Source organism: Cynocephalus volans, chromosome 5 (genome assembly GCF_027409185.1).
Source record: "Cynocephalus volans isolate mCynVol1 chromosome 5, mCynVol1.pri, whole genome shotgun sequence".
NCBI lineage: Eukaryota > Metazoa > Chordata > Mammalia > Dermoptera > Cynocephalidae > Cynocephalus > Cynocephalus volans.
Window position 1 is genome coordinate 18,693,735 of NC_084464.1, and position 15,449 is coordinate 18,709,183.

The window sequence follows — 15,449 nt, forward strand, 5'->3', positions numbered from 1 at the left end:
GAAAAATAAGTGGGAGTTATCCAGGTAAAGAATGGGGAAGGACGACTCAGGTAGGAGGATTCCAGGCCAGGGAAGCAGAACATAAATGTATTGGAAGACACAAAACTCATGATGCATCCCAGACGTTACTAGTTCAGTACACCTGGGCATACTGACAGAGGAGGCAGAGGCAAAAGTCAGATCACAAAGGGCCTTGTATTCCATACGAGGAATTTGAACTTTATAGTAAAGGCCATGGAGAGTCTCAGAAGTATTTTAAAAAGGAGAGTGAGATGGTCCTCTTTGCTTCTTAGGATGACCATTTTAGGTGCCACATGAATGGTGGACCACACAAGGAGCCTGCAGGAGAAATAAGGAGGGTCTGAACCAAACAGAGGCCAGTGGGGAAAAGAGAAGTGGACAGATTAAAGATACTTCTTGAATTCATAGGTTTTGAGGTCTGACTGAACATGGGAGATGAGGGGCAAGGCTGAGTCTGGGATAACTCTAAGGTTTCTGGCTGGGAAACTTGGGTGACAGATGGTGACAGCGTTTTCTGAGCATGTGAAAAGGAGCAAAGCTGGGTGAGCACACAAGATGACTCTGTTTGGGGAATGTTGCTTTGGAGGTTCCTCTGGTACATGTAATAGATCTAACAGGCAAGTGGATACCCAGGCCAGGGCCAGAGACAGAGATTTAAGAGGCATCAGCAAAGAGATGATCACTGAACCATGGGAGTGCACAGTCACCCAACAGGAATGTTTAGGAAAATGTTTGCTCATTTACATACTTAACAAACTGAAGAATGACTACTTATGTATCTGTTCTCCTGCCCAAACCATGACTTACTCATCTTTATGTTTCTGGTGTTGACTAATGTACCCATGGTAGGTACTGAAAATAAATTTTTTTGAATGAAGGAGTAAGTGAATGAGCAAAAGTATGGAATGTATGCCTTGTAGTGTGAGAGGCTGAATCCTCATAAGCAGACACCAGCAAACGTTCCTGTCTGGGGAGAACCCTGGGGCTTTACAGCACCTCCCAAGCTGTAAACCAAGGCTCTTCCTAAGCGGGGATTACTCATTCATTTAACAAAAATTTACCAAGTACCTGCTCAGCACTGTGTGTGCAGATGCTGAGGAAACAGTGGTGAATATATCAGATATGGTCTCATTTATTTATACCCTCACAGAACTTACAGTCTAGTGGGTAAAACTGATGTTAAATGAATAAACAATTATAAATCCTAACTGATTCACTGAAGGCCACTATTTGACATAACAATTTTAAATGACATCAAAATCCCACTCCTCTATAATGACTTACTTTCATATGGCTCCTTATTTGCAAATATTGCCCAAAGTACTATAGCAAAGCTGTACACATCCGACTTCTCTGTGGGCTTTGCGTTGATGTCACTCAGGTGCTCGGGTGCCATGTAGTACAGGGTGCCACCATTTTTCTTAGAGGTGCTGTTTACTTTCCTCTGCTCATTGTGTTCCTCCTTGGTCAGCTTGCTCCACGTCTTAAAGGACGCTACGCCAAGATCAGCTATCTGCAAAAGAGACCAAACCAATGGGATTGTTCTGTGAAGGCTACAAGCAAACCAGAGTTAGCTTTCAATTTGGAGTCTATCCAATAGAGGATAAACAGTGAATTTTCCAGAAATGAATGCAGTGGGCAGGTTTACAACAGCAACCTCTGAACAGACTCATAGATACTTTATGTTTCTGCAGCCATCTGGGAAATCTCCCCCAGGAAACATTCATGTGAAATTCTGGTATCTCAACTCTTACGCAATAAAAGGGAAGGAGAAAAGCAGAAGACATTTCTGACATGAATACTGTGTGTTTATTCTAATTCCTCATTTACTCTGCTTAGGTTTTTCAGCTATTTCTGGGGCTAGGGGGAGAAAAGGTATTTTCTTCTCTGGGGGTGTATGCAGCAGATGACGACTGGGTACCACACCTTCTATTTCCCCAAATGGCATCCCGAGGCCCATGGATGCAAGTTTCCAAGGATCACAAGGACACACTGAGGATAAGGACTGTGCTTGTTTTGAGTTGGTGGCCTGAACCTAAGAGAAGGTGGGATGGGAAGGAGGAGAAAAACGGACAAAGGGGGGTGGGTGGAAAAAATGACAGAACGATACAATTAGGAAGAAATCAAAAGTGACAGCTCCACTTCTGCCTCTAGGAATCCAAGCAAGCATTTGGGGATGAATTTTGGCATGTGATTCTCTAAAACTCACATATTTTAGCCCAGAATAAAAGAGATAAGTCATTAATTTACAGAAAGAAACTTGTTTTAAGACAAAAGAATAAAGATCTGCCCAAGACTAGAAGAAAATGTTAAAGCAGAATCTTCCTGTGGAGAGGACCTCCTGTGTAAGCAGGTCCTGAGTTCTTCCCCCAATGCCGCCTCCCCTTCCAGAGTCTTGTGCTTGGATTCCTTGCCAAAGCCAACTGGGTGTGATGCTCCACCCCATTAAATATTGCCCTTGAATGGATAAAAGAAAAATCCCTTTCCTTGTTCCCTTGACTACAATGGAAAGAGTTTTCAAAAAGAAATGAGCTTTTAAAATACAGATGGAAGTAAACAAACTAATAAAAAATATAAATCGGCCAAGTTGCAAAGGATTTTGAAAATTTTTGAAGCCAAAATGGCCAACTCACTGCTTATCTGACTCTCATGCCACATCTGAATTCTGAGGATTTTCTGCACATACCTTCACATTTTCAAAGGTGAGGAGTCTCAGTTACACAGATTTCTTGGGAAAAAATGATGGGGCAAATGGCCCATTCCAGAATGAGGCAACCCTTAAATGTTTCCATCTCAAAGTCTAACAGAAGAGGAAATCAAAATCTAGGAAGGAGGTTTCTCACCTATGCCCTTCAATTCCAGTCCTCCCAAAAAAGATATGAGTTACCTCCCTACAGTTAACTCCCAACTCCATCATGCCTGCATCTCTCCTTTCAAACCCTGAGTGATTCTTTTGGCACCAACATCACCAGTCATAAACTGGACTAGTTTTTCCTTTATCATCTACCATCTACAAGAAGGGATTTACAGTGGAGAATTAAAACTAAAATTACCCAACCTTCTAGAAGCCTACAGATTATGGTTTACCTTAATGTGAAAGTCATTATCAACGAGGATATTCTCAGGCTTCAGGTCCTTGTGTATCACACCTTCTCCATGTAAGTAGCACATTCCTTCAACGGTCTCCGCAATTATCCTTCCTTTTACAGAAAGTGGGATACTGACCTAAAACAAGTGATATTGTTTATGAAACGGAAAGGTAGTCAAACAGGCCAAAGCGACTGTTTCATTAGCCTGGTGAGATCCAAACCTGAGGAGAGGACAGCGTTACCAGGTTTCCCTCCACCAGATGCTCGGTGGCACTACTATCACTGTGAAACAAGCCACCTTTCAAGGAAGAGTTCACCCAGGGACTGAGGATATTAATGCTGGACTTAATCAGTGTAAAAACAGAAATTCCATGCCAATTTGGTAACAAGTAAAAATGCTATAAAATTAAGCTCCTTGAGAATAATATATTAATTATATATTAATAGTAGTTGTATTTAGGATTGTATCCTTAGTACGGAGGATGGTGCCTGGAATGTTTGTTGAATCAATGGATGAATAAATAAACATTTTCTATGGTATACTCACTCGTATAATGTGATACTATATTTATATGAAATACCTGAACAATGTCATGGAATGTGTTCATGTGAAATAATGTTAAGAGGAAAAAGAATACAAAGGGATGTGTTCACACTGATTACAACATGTAAAAATTAATCTGTGAGATAAACATGATGCTAAAACTATGCTGAAGCAAATCAGTATCTCTTTGATGATCTGATATCAGATACTTCAGGTCTTTGTAGAGTCTCAGGTCACTCTTTCTTACAACTATATTCTAGTTATATGAATATCAATGTTAATATAAACAAATTCCCGTTTCTACTGTAGTGGTTAAATACTAGTTTTGCTTAACAACTTAGAAACAGTATGTTTCCTAAAAAGGTACTTTGGTTGCTGCTTATCAGGAAAAACATTTAAATGATGGAAGCTAGATTCCCAAGTCTACCTCTCAAATCACATTTTATTCATAAGGTAGCTGAACTAAAGAATTAATAGCCTGATACCCACTGTCCAAAAAAAAGGCAGAAGACAGTTTTTCCCAACTTCCTTGGTATGTGTTTTGACTTAGGAAAAAAACGTGAGCAAGCAAAGTTGGTTCCCCTCCCTTCCCTCTTTCTGTTTTTCTCTCTCACATCCTCCTGATTTTCCTCCTGAGCCCCAACTGGCCTCCTTATTTTTGCCCAATCCTGCAGAATGACTCACATACCAAACGACTTATGTCCTGGTCAAACACCTACTTCCTGGGAGGAGAGCAATCTGATCAAATTACAACACAATGTATCTAAGCGATCATCTTCCATCCTTCCCAAAGGTATTTTAGAGAGAGGCCTGTGGACCTTGCAGTTGGGGGGTGGGGGAGAAGATGGAAAAGGGGGAGTATTTTCCATAAAGGCAGCCATAACCCACCACTTCACATGCAGTCTGTGCCCCGGCCAAGCCCAATGATTGCGGTTCCCCAGATGTGGCCCTCTTCTTCCTTTGCACACGCCATTCTCTCTGCTTGGATCACCTACTCCCTAATTCTGTGTCACAAAGAATACTTGTCCTTCAGACTGGAAGCTTTTCCTGCCTGTCCCAGGCTGGCTTGGATGCGTCTCCTCCGCACTCCCACAGAGGACCATGAGTGTGGCTCTCAAGACACTGTCGCACCCCGCCCTTCGCTCGCTCATCTGCTGTCCCTAACCTAACTGTGTTGTATCAGCTATTGATTCCTGAGCAACTAGCCCAAAGCTTTGATCTTAGCAGGCAGATAAACTTTAAAAAATGTTTTAAAATTATTTGGTTTTGGTAAACAATTTCTATTTTCCTGTCTTAAATTTTATCCAGTGCTGCTGCTGCTTACATTCTATATCTAACCTACAATAAAAGTTTCTTAAATGTAATCAAAGTGCAATCATGAACATTCCATCTTCTCTTACAGTCATGGATAGTGACCATGCTGTCATCAGTCAACCCACATTTAATTTTTATCCCTCCTGCCTCTACCCAACATCAGACAGATGCTGCATGAAGATGGGGCCTGTCTATCAATTGTGGATTGCACAGTGGCCGACAGGGATGGTAAAAGGCCAACCACAGTGCTAAGACACACACACAGAGGGGCCCTTCCAGGTGAGTGACACAAGGACTTGGGTGGGACTGAGGGCAGGGAAAGGTAAGGAAGATTTAACAAGAAACTGATTTCAGAAAATGGAAACTACAGAGCAATTCACATAGGGATTATTCGACACCAGCAAGCTACAGACACATGTCGCCACTGCAGTCACAAGCCGGCTGTGCACAGAGGGCACTCGGCTGCCATCCTCTACCTCAGCCTTCAGCACACGCATCAGGTTGCCCTTCTCCATGTACTCCATCACCAGGGAGTAGTTCCCTTCTTCCATGATGATACCCAGCAGCTTCACCACCCGGCTGTGCCGCAGCCTGTGCATCATCCTCCCCTCCTCCAGGAGGGCCTCGTTGTACCTGCGGGTGGGAAAGGCACTGTGCTAAGGGGGCAGAGCCAGCCCTCCTCCCTTGCCCCAACCTTGGCGAGCACCTGTAATGCATCACACCACCCGTGCACTGTCACACCCGGGTCTGTGGCAGAGTGGTTTCTCATTCGTCTTTACAGTCCTCCTGCCCATAGCTGGCAGTGGGTGCTCAAGATGAACAAGTACACGAATGGCAGCAATGCAGCCTGAAGAAAAGATTGTGCCGGAAAGCACAATAAAAACCTCAGCCTCTCCGTAACCATTCTGACAAGGAGGGAGAGTTAAAACCACTGCGCTGACTGCTCCACAGAGACAGGTCTTGGAACCTCTCATGACTGAACCACCTTCTTTTCACACTGAGGGCGGCCCTCACCACACTGTGAAGCAAGCACACACTGTCTTCACTGACCCTCCCATTTTCTTTCCATTGCCTCCCTCGCCACCCTCATCTTTCTCTTGATTTCCTTCCCCTTCATTTCCCAACTATTATTTACTAGCTGTGAGCTTTTCACTAACCAGCCTCAGAATCCTCACCAGTGATAATAATAGGAGTTATCATTACCCCTGGCATAGACTTGGGGTACTGAACCACCCACCATGCCTGTCTCATTCCAAAACCTTTGCCGCCCTTATCCGCCACTGTCCCACACGCCTCCATACTGGCCACTTCCTGTGGCCAGCCCGGAGCCTGGCCCACCCGCCTCCACTCCCAACTCACTCAGTGCGGTTGGGCCCTGTGTACACCTTTTTCAGTATCACGAAGCCATGATTTCTGTGGAAGCACAAGGAGACCTTCCCAAAGCCTCCACTGTCCAGATCTTCCTTCTCCAGTAAGTCATTGGATTTCATCTTAATGTCATCCAAGGACATGTCTGGTTGCTTTCTGAATGCTCAAAATGCCCCAAAATAGGTACTCCACTTTTTTTCTTCCTCAGTGCTGTGCTCTGTAAAGAAAACAGAAGATGTCTTGGGGCAAAAACATCATTATTCAAAAAACTTTTGCAAAGTTCTACCATATGCTTGGTGTGCCTTTGCTTTTGAGGATAGACTTATAGTCGCTAAGACAAGCTGTTTTTCATATTTCTAAGAATCACCAAAGACCATAATGTTTATTCCTTCAGACTTTTCATTTCTGGCAACATGGAACACTAGACAATTTAAAAAACCTTCCTGCTACAAAGGACCTATTACATATGTTGGATAACATAACACAAACATCCATTCAAATGTAGAGCTGAGCTCAGGGAAAGGAAAAGACCTCCAGGGACAGAAAACACGCAGGACACTGGCTGAGGGGCAGAGGCCCACATGGTGGCCCTATGGGGCACTGTCGACCTCGCCATCCAGAGCTCAGGGTTTAAAGCCCGGCCAGGGACAGGAGTTGCAGTCCAGGCATGCAAAAAAAGAGGGCAAGAACAAAGACTCTCCCCCTTAACATAGCACCCCCTCGATGAAAGGATGGCCTAGGAAAAGAGCAGTCCACTAGCAAACAAACTGGACATGGATATTAAAACAAGAAAAAAAAAGCCTCTGTATGAATTCTGGATTTGGGCTTTAAATTTAGATGATCCTGGCCATCCTCTTATGGCCAGGATCCCCCAAACTAAGAACTTTTTTATAGAAAGTGGTTACAGGCTGATGACATCCTCAGGTTATAAGACTAAAGCAGACAAAGCACCCTCAAGCCAGGCCAGACAGCAGCCCCACAGATGAATCTTAATTTAACCTCAGCTCCCTTTCCAAAACTATGAAATGCAAGAAAAATAATTCACCATAAGCCAGACCCTGCAGATACAACAAATAGCAGAACTAGGCACAAAAGAACTTCAGGTAATTAAACTACTGAATAGCGTGAGAAAATAAAATAGATTTATAGTAAATATGAACAAAAGAAGGAATCTGAAGAATATGAAAAGAATGTGAAAAAAGATGGGATCTGGAGAATTTCTCCATCTGTGCTGTGAAGTGTACAATGTCAGATCTCTAAACAGAACTATCTGCTTCATCCTTCTTGCATTCTTTTCTTCCATTCATTTATATTCACTCATTTTCTCCAAACTGAAATGAAGAATAAAACTGCATGGTAAATCACATGAAATACCACTACACACCTGCCAGGATATCCAAAATTAAAAAGACCGATGACACCAAATACCGGCGAAAATGGAAAGCAGTTGGAATTCTCATATGTTTTTGGTGGGAGTATAAAATGGTATAACAATTTGGGGAAAGGGCTGGCAAAGAGCTTGATGGCAAAACAGAAGCTCCACATATACCAGGAAGACACAGACACACTGGTGTGTGTGCATGTGCACGCAAGCACGCACGTGTGTGCATATCTGTGTTTTGAATGGGGTGTTGGCGGGGGGTTACAGATGTTTCATATCGCAGGAATACCTGCATCACAGTACAGACAGTGAAAAATGGCCTTTAATAGGGTGTTAAGCACTCATTGAAATTTGAGAGGCCATCAAAACAGTACCTACATGGTTTGTAGTTCCTAATGTATACATTTTGTTTATAAAACAAAACATACACCTACACCATGACCCAGTGGTTCCAATCCTAAGAGAAATGAAACGTATGTCCAAAAAGACTTGCACAATGTTCTCGGCAGCTTTATTTATAATAGACCCAAACTGGAAACAGCTGTCTATCCACAGGAGAACAGGTAAACGAACTGTAGTGTGTTAATACAATGCAATACTATTCAGCAATAAAACGAATTGCTAATACATGCAACAGCATGGATGAAAGGCAAAACATTCTGCTGAGTGAAAGAAGCCATATACAAAAGAATACATACTGTATAATTCCATTTATATGACATTCTAGAACAGTCAAAACTAATGTTGGAAAAAGAACACTGGTGCCTAGGGGCAGGGTGAGGATTGAGTGGGATAGGGCATGAGGGAACTTACTGGGATGATGGTAATGTTCTATGATATCAGTGGGGGTTAGGGTTGCACAGGCATATGCATTTATCAATATCTGGCAAATGTAAATTTTACATCAAAAGAAAAATCTGTAAACATATTGAAATGTAGTTAGTAATACACATGCTGAAGTATTTAGGGGGATATGTACTGACATCCGCAATTTACTTTGAAATGCATCAAAAATCACATAGACCGATGAGTAGACAGAGGGAAAAGGACACAGCTGTGTGATAAAGCAAGCAGTGTAAAAAGACACCAATGGCGTATATATAGCCATTCACTGTAAAAAAAAAAAAAGTACCTTGAGGAGAGGGTTTCTGAAAATGCTAGGTGGCCTGCGGTCTGGTGCAGTGGCCTACTGCAGACGACTCAGGCAGCCAGCCTTCCACACCTTGTGCAGAGGCTGCAGGCCGGCCCCATCTACCCAGACAACACCATTGTGGGCCATCCTCCCCATGACTAAGACATTGCCAAACAAAGGCAAGTACCTTTGGGAACGGGGCTAGGGGTGGGTTGGGGAGGCTGCCTGGATAGTCAGGGGGCAAGGCAGGTGCTGACAGTGAGATAACAGGAGCCCTAACGACAGAGCAAAGAGTGGGGCCCTACCTCTTGTGAGTCTGAACTCCAGCTCTGTCATTCATTATCCCTGTGACTTTGGGGAACTTAAGCCTCAATTTCCTCGTGTGCAAAAGGAAACAATAACCACCGCCTCACAGAACTGGTAAGGATTGTGTGAGAAAAAATGGGTGCAAACATGTTTATTGACAGCGTTATGGTTCTGGTTATGGTTGCCCTGTCTGCCCAAATTTATTTATCCTCATTGATCCTGTCTCACTGGGCTCTGAGAAGGCAGCGTGCAGCTGGGATCACTCTGCTCAGCAGGTCTCTACTGACCAGTCCTCATGAGAATGAGATTGAAGGGGAAGGTGGAGGTGGGAAGAGACAGAAGTCATAAAAGACAAAACATTTGTTTTAGGCCTCTTTTTTCATTTATTATTGCTGTGGCTTGAATGTCCCCCCAAGCTCAAGAACTTAATCCCCAGTATGGTATTTGAAAGGTTGGGCCTTTAACAGGTGATTAGATTGTGAGAACTATGCTGTCGTGAATGGATTAACCCATTCATGGGGTAATTCATTAATGGTTTAATAGGTTATCGTGGGAGTAAACAGGTGGCCTTATAAGGAAAGCAAGTGAGCACATAAACGCTCTAGGCCCAGTACTGGCCAGCCACCTAAATAAACAAATGAACAAACAAACAAATAAAGGCTCTAGGGCTGGCCAGTTAGCTGTAGCAGTGCTATAACACCAAGGTCAACAGTTCAGATCCCTGTACAGGCCAGCCACCAGCAAAAAAAGCTCTCTTGCCATTCTTGCCATGTGATACCCTGCATTGCCTAGGGATTCTCACCAGATATACCCCTTGGACCTTGGACTTCCCAGCCTCCAAAACTGTAAGAAATAAATTTCATTTCTTTATAAATTACCCAGTTTCAAGTTTTCTGCTACAAGCAACAGAAAATGGATAAATGGATTAATACACTACAGATGCACTGGAGCATGCGGAACTGTAAGAACTGTAAAGTCTTCTCTATCCTGCCACCCTCTCAGGGAACATTCTTCTCCCAACCTTTTGGTCTTGGCGACATGTCATTTCCTGGGGGAAGCCATCCTAAGTCTTCCCATTAGACATTTTCATACCACCCTGTACTTCTCCCCTGGAACAGTTAAGTCAGCCGAAACTGAGTAGTTGAATTATTCCTAATGAAGTTCACAGAAGGCAGGAAACTCTAGTGCACTGTCTCCAGTGCCTAGCAGAACCTGGCATATGGCTGGTCATTAAATGGATGGATATTTTTTAAAAGAAATACTTAATTGTCCAAAAATAAAGGATATCTAGTTAAATGAATTATAGCACATTCATGAGACAGAAAGGTAACATTACAACGAACAGCAAAAGCACATAAAACAGTTTACATGTATAGAGGAGAGAATAAGTTATGGCCCATCCATACTCTGAAATATATCTGGCAGTTTTCAAAAATGATGCTGTATAAGAATGTTTAATAACATTTCAAAAATGCTCACAGAGTAAAAAATTATGAAGGAATTACAATCATACCCTGAAATATGCTCATCTGGGTATAAGATTTCAACTTTATGAGGAGCTCAGAGAAAGGAAACCTCCAGGTGGGTCTGCTGCACTTTGTGATCCTGGGTCCTGACCCAAATCATTTCCTCTTACAGTCTTGCAGTCTGCTAGTTTACTCTAATCTTTCTCATACATCTTTTACATGATTTCCGATGATTTCTTTTGTTTTTACTGTCCTTTCCCCTTTTTTTCCCCATGTACGATTCTTTATAAGCACAGACTATCTTAGGAAGGCATTGTGGTACAAGTAGTTTAGTGAGGGATGTTACAGAGTAATTAATGAAGGCCTTTTGAACTGTTATAACAAACTAATTTCAACTAATGTAATTTGTGTCCATTTTAATGGGATTTGTTAATGTTTTTAGATGAGTGGATATTAATTCAGGGACTCATGGAAGCAAATTATTTCCACTGAAATTAATAGGAAAATCCAAGAAATTTCACAAATTACTTTATAAGGTGGGGTAAGTCTATATACCAAAACATATATATTTACCTTTCAGTGGTAGGACTATTTTTTACCCTAATTAATTTTTCCCCCTATTTTTCAGCGATCACCATACACAACATGAGTGTCACAGAAAGGTAGGTTAGCTGCCTACCTGCCATTGCCACCTTTCTTCCCTGCTAACAGAACTTTGATTTAACTCAGGTATCCAAGTGACCAAAGGACTTCTCTAAACTTCATTGATTATAAAAGCCTGATGATCTGCCCAGATACAAAAGAGATTGAGCAAGTAAGAGCCAAATGACCAGCAAGAGACAAGACTAAAATAGAGTTTAAATCATGCATTATCATGTACCTTATCACATGATGACCTGTGAAGTAAATTTTATCATCATTTAAATTTCCAAATGAAGAAATTAAGATCTGAAGTTGAATAATTCACCTAAAGTGGCAGATCTTGGAATCAAACCTTTGTCCCTTCACTCAAACTTCCACAATGTGTTCACTAACACGTGCTATTTCTGTAGACAGAGAACAATAATTTGCTTTTGGAAAAATCTAGACGCAACCAGCCAATCTTAAAACCTTGCTCACCTATATTGAACGAGTATCCTACAGTTAGAAACACAGGAAATGGAGGTCAAATTTTTAAAATATATGAAAATACGTATAGTCAACTACTTTTGCCAGAATATAACATCCAATCAAAGCATGGGAAGCTATATTATTTTTTCAGATTCCCAGATCCTACTGGCAGCATTAACATGTTACAAATTAATAAGCACCAAATAGTAGCTTGCCCAGTTTGGAAGTTGATGTTTTAGAAATTTTTCTTAATATTCATTAATATTCACAATCCTGAAAGTACAACATACCTCTGGGGCTCAATATAGTGCAGATAGAAGAAAATGAAAACTAAAGCTAATCGTTATTGCTGTTTTATCAGTAATAATGATGATACACTCCAAATTTCATTTTAAACAAGCCTAGTCTTCGCTTTTTGTGTATGGAAGAGCCACAGTATTCCACATTTCTAATTGATCACAATTTCCTCCTTACTCAGTGCACCTTCCTGGTGGTTACAAAATGTAGATAAGTACTAAGTCACTCTACATTTCAAAGTTCACTTCATGCCTTGGTTTCTTGAAGTGTGAATCAGGGAAGAATTAATAATGGTCTAAAGACCAAAAGACTTCTGCAAAATTTGTTGATTTGAACAGCCTCATGCTTTGCCCAAGATAAACAAGAGCTCTGGACAGGGAAGAGCCAACTGGTCAGCAAGAGACCAAGAAATGAACAACCCCGGACCTCCCCCCCCTCACCCTTGTGAGACTTTGCTGGAGAAGGACGCAGCTTATCTTCTTCCGAACCCTGAAGAGCGTCTGCAGCACTGCATACAAGCAAATACCACTGATGACAGAAGAAGCCTCCTAGGGTTATGACATTCGTCCCTTCAGTGCCTGTTGACCGCTCTTTTCCCACTTGCCATCTCACTTCTAACCTGCAGCGACCCCAAGGGCAACAACCAAAGGCCCTTTCAAAGGGCTGAGAAGCCCCACCCAGGGACACATAATCCTGTTAGGACACGAGCACGCACTACTTTTTCTTGATAATGCAATAACAACCCTTTATCTCCACCAAAACAAAAATGAGTCCATTCCACCTTCACACCGTAACTATGGCCTGAGGGCAGGTCTCCGCCCTTGTCCTGACTTGCGCTAAACCTCCTGGGCTCCATGACTAAGGTCCGTGCCAACTCGCGCCGGGCACTGGACTAGCAACCGGCCGCCCGCCGCGAAGCCCGGACTTCCAGGACCTCCGGAGGCCCCGCCCACTGCCCGACTTCCGGAAACGGCGCAGGCCCCGCCCACCACCCGCCCGCAGGGATCAGGCAGTCCCGCCCCTTCCGGAAGCCCACAGACCCGAAGCTGGCGGCGGCCACGGCCTCCGCGCAGACGCGCCCAAGAGTGAGTTACTTTCGTTTCCGTGGCAAACTTCCTGAGGCCCGGGTGAGGGAAGAAGCGGCCATGGGGGAGTCGGGAGTTGCTATGACACCACGGCGGCCTCGCCGGGGTGGCCTGCGGGAGGGCGCCCGAGCCCCGACGAAGGTGTCACCGCAGCCAGAGCTTGGCGGGCTCGGGAATGGCCACCCCGCGGCCCCGCGCCCGCCCGCTCACCTTGTCCGACTCCGTGGTCCCGCCGTCCAGCCGCGTCCAGCCGCGCTCCCTCGGCCGCGCCGGGGCAGCCGCGCTCGGGCGCCCCGAGGTGTGAGCCCGTCGGGACGGCCGCACTCCGGGAGGCCGGTCCGGTGGCCGCTCCGTCCGCGCGTCGAGTGCGCTCAGCGGGAGGGCGTGGACTACTGGCTCTGCCTCTTCCCCCTATCCCTGCCGGGGGGAGGACGAGGGGGAGCGCCCGCCCCGCCGCCCGCGCGGCCTTCTTCCCCGATTGTGAAGCCCGGAGATCTGCCAGCTCGAGGATTGCGGCTATACGTTGTTTTCAGGCGAGTTGGAGGGGCTGAGGAAAAGAGGAAACAGGAGCCTCCGCCGCGGAGGAGAGGCAGCCTGGCCTAGCGGAAAGCACTGGCTGGGTTGAAGTGGGGACACTACCCCGGGGATTCCGACCTCTGGGTTAGAGGCGCTGGAACCATAGGCAAATTACCATTCATCTCCCTTTATCTGTAAAGGATGCTGCTATCGAGGAGGAAAGGTGCAGCTCTTTGAAATGGTAATTGTGAAGTCTCAAGCAAAATGAGAAATGTTTGCTATTAGACTCATATTGAAAACGCAAGTTATAAAGTTATATGCACAACCTGGTACATATTGTAAAAAGATGTACGAGTAAATGTCAAGAGAATGAAAAGAAAAGCCACAGACTGGGAGAAAATATTTACAAAAGACATATCTGATAAACAGATGTTAACCAAAGTATACAAAAAACATTTTTGTTCTTATAAACAATAAATTTATTTTCTCACAGTTCTAGAGGCCATTAGCCCAAGGTCAAGGCTTCGGCAGGTTTGGTGGCCAGTGAAGGCCCACTTCCTCATAAATGGCTGCCTTCCACTGTAACTCATATGTTGGAAGGGGACCCAAAAAGCTCTTAAAATGCAACAATAAGGAAATGCACAACCTAGTTAACAGAAGGCAAAGGAACTAGACAGACACCTCACCATACATATAAGCAGATGAAAAGATGCTCCACATCGTAGGTCATGAGGGAATTGTAAATTAAAAAACAATGGGATACTACTAAACAGTTAGAATGTGTAAAATACAAAACACTGACAACACCTAATGCTGGTAAGGATGTGGAGCAAGAGGAACTCTCATTCATTCCTGGTGGGAATGCAAAATGTTGCAGTCACTTTAGAAGACAGTTTGGCCGTTTCTTACAAAGCTAGTCTTACCATATGATCCAACTTTGTACACCCAAATGAATTGAAAGCTTATGTTTATACAAACACCTATACACGAATATTTATAGCAGTTTTATTCATAATTGCCAAAACCTGAAGGCAACCAAGATGTCCTAAGGGTGAATGGATTTCTTAAAAGGCTGTGGTATATCCATACAATGAAGTATTATTAAGCTCTAAAAAGAAATGAGCTATCAAGCCACAAAAAAAAAGAAAAAAAGAAATCTTAGGTGCATATTTCTAAATGAAAGAAGCCAATCTGAAAAGACTGCACAATGTATGATTCCAAATATGTGACATTATGGAGAAGGCAAAACTAGAGATAGTAAAAAGATCAGCAGTTGCCAGCGGTTTGCAGGGAGGAAGGGATGAATAGGTGGAACATTTTTTAGGGCAGTCAAACTATACTGTCTGACACTACAATGGTGATACATGTCATGATACATTTGTCAAATGTGCTTAGAATGTACAGCAGAGTGAAACCTAATATAAACTCTTGACTTTGGTTAACAATGGTGTATCTATGTTGGTTCATCAGTTGTAACAAATGATCACACCAGCAGGATGTCAATGGTAGGGGAGGCTGTGGGAGCTGGAGTGGGGGTGGGAAAATCAGCTCGATTTTGCTGTAAAACTAAAACTGCTTTAAAAAATAGTCTATTTTAATTATTTTTTAGAAGATCTATACATGTGAAAAAGATGAAGGGGATAACTATTCATTCAACAAACATTTCTATCAACTATATGCCAAGCAGGTACTAGGTACAGGAGTAGCTGGTAGTGGTAAGACAAGGGATAAAAAAAGACATTCATTCATTCAGTAAATATCTATTGAGCACCTGTTGTAGGCACTGAAGATTCAGCTGTGAGTTAAACAGACAAAATCTC

The 15,449-nt window shown here is 43.3% G+C and overlaps 1 protein-coding gene across 1 annotated transcript in view; it reads right to left on the bottom strand.

Moving 5' to 3' along the window:
* RIPK1 (receptor interacting serine/threonine kinase 1) overlaps nucleotides 1-8,996 on the bottom strand; it is a 29,436-nt gene extending 20,440 nt beyond the window's left edge. The window contains exons 1-5 of the mRNA XM_063098202.1: nucleotides 8,908-8,996; nucleotides 6,328-6,492; nucleotides 5,445-5,601; nucleotides 3,109-3,246; nucleotides 1,306-1,534 (exon numbers count right to left, since the gene is read on the bottom strand). Of these exons, the coding sequence (XP_062954272.1) occupies nucleotides 1,306-1,534; nucleotides 3,109-3,246; nucleotides 5,445-5,601; nucleotides 6,328-6,492; nucleotides 8,908-8,996 (778 nt within the window). The remainder of the gene's footprint in view (nucleotides 1-1,305; nucleotides 1,535-3,108; nucleotides 3,247-5,444; nucleotides 5,602-6,327; nucleotides 6,493-8,907) is intronic.
* Between the last annotated feature and the right edge of the window lie 6,453 nt (nucleotides 8,997-15,449).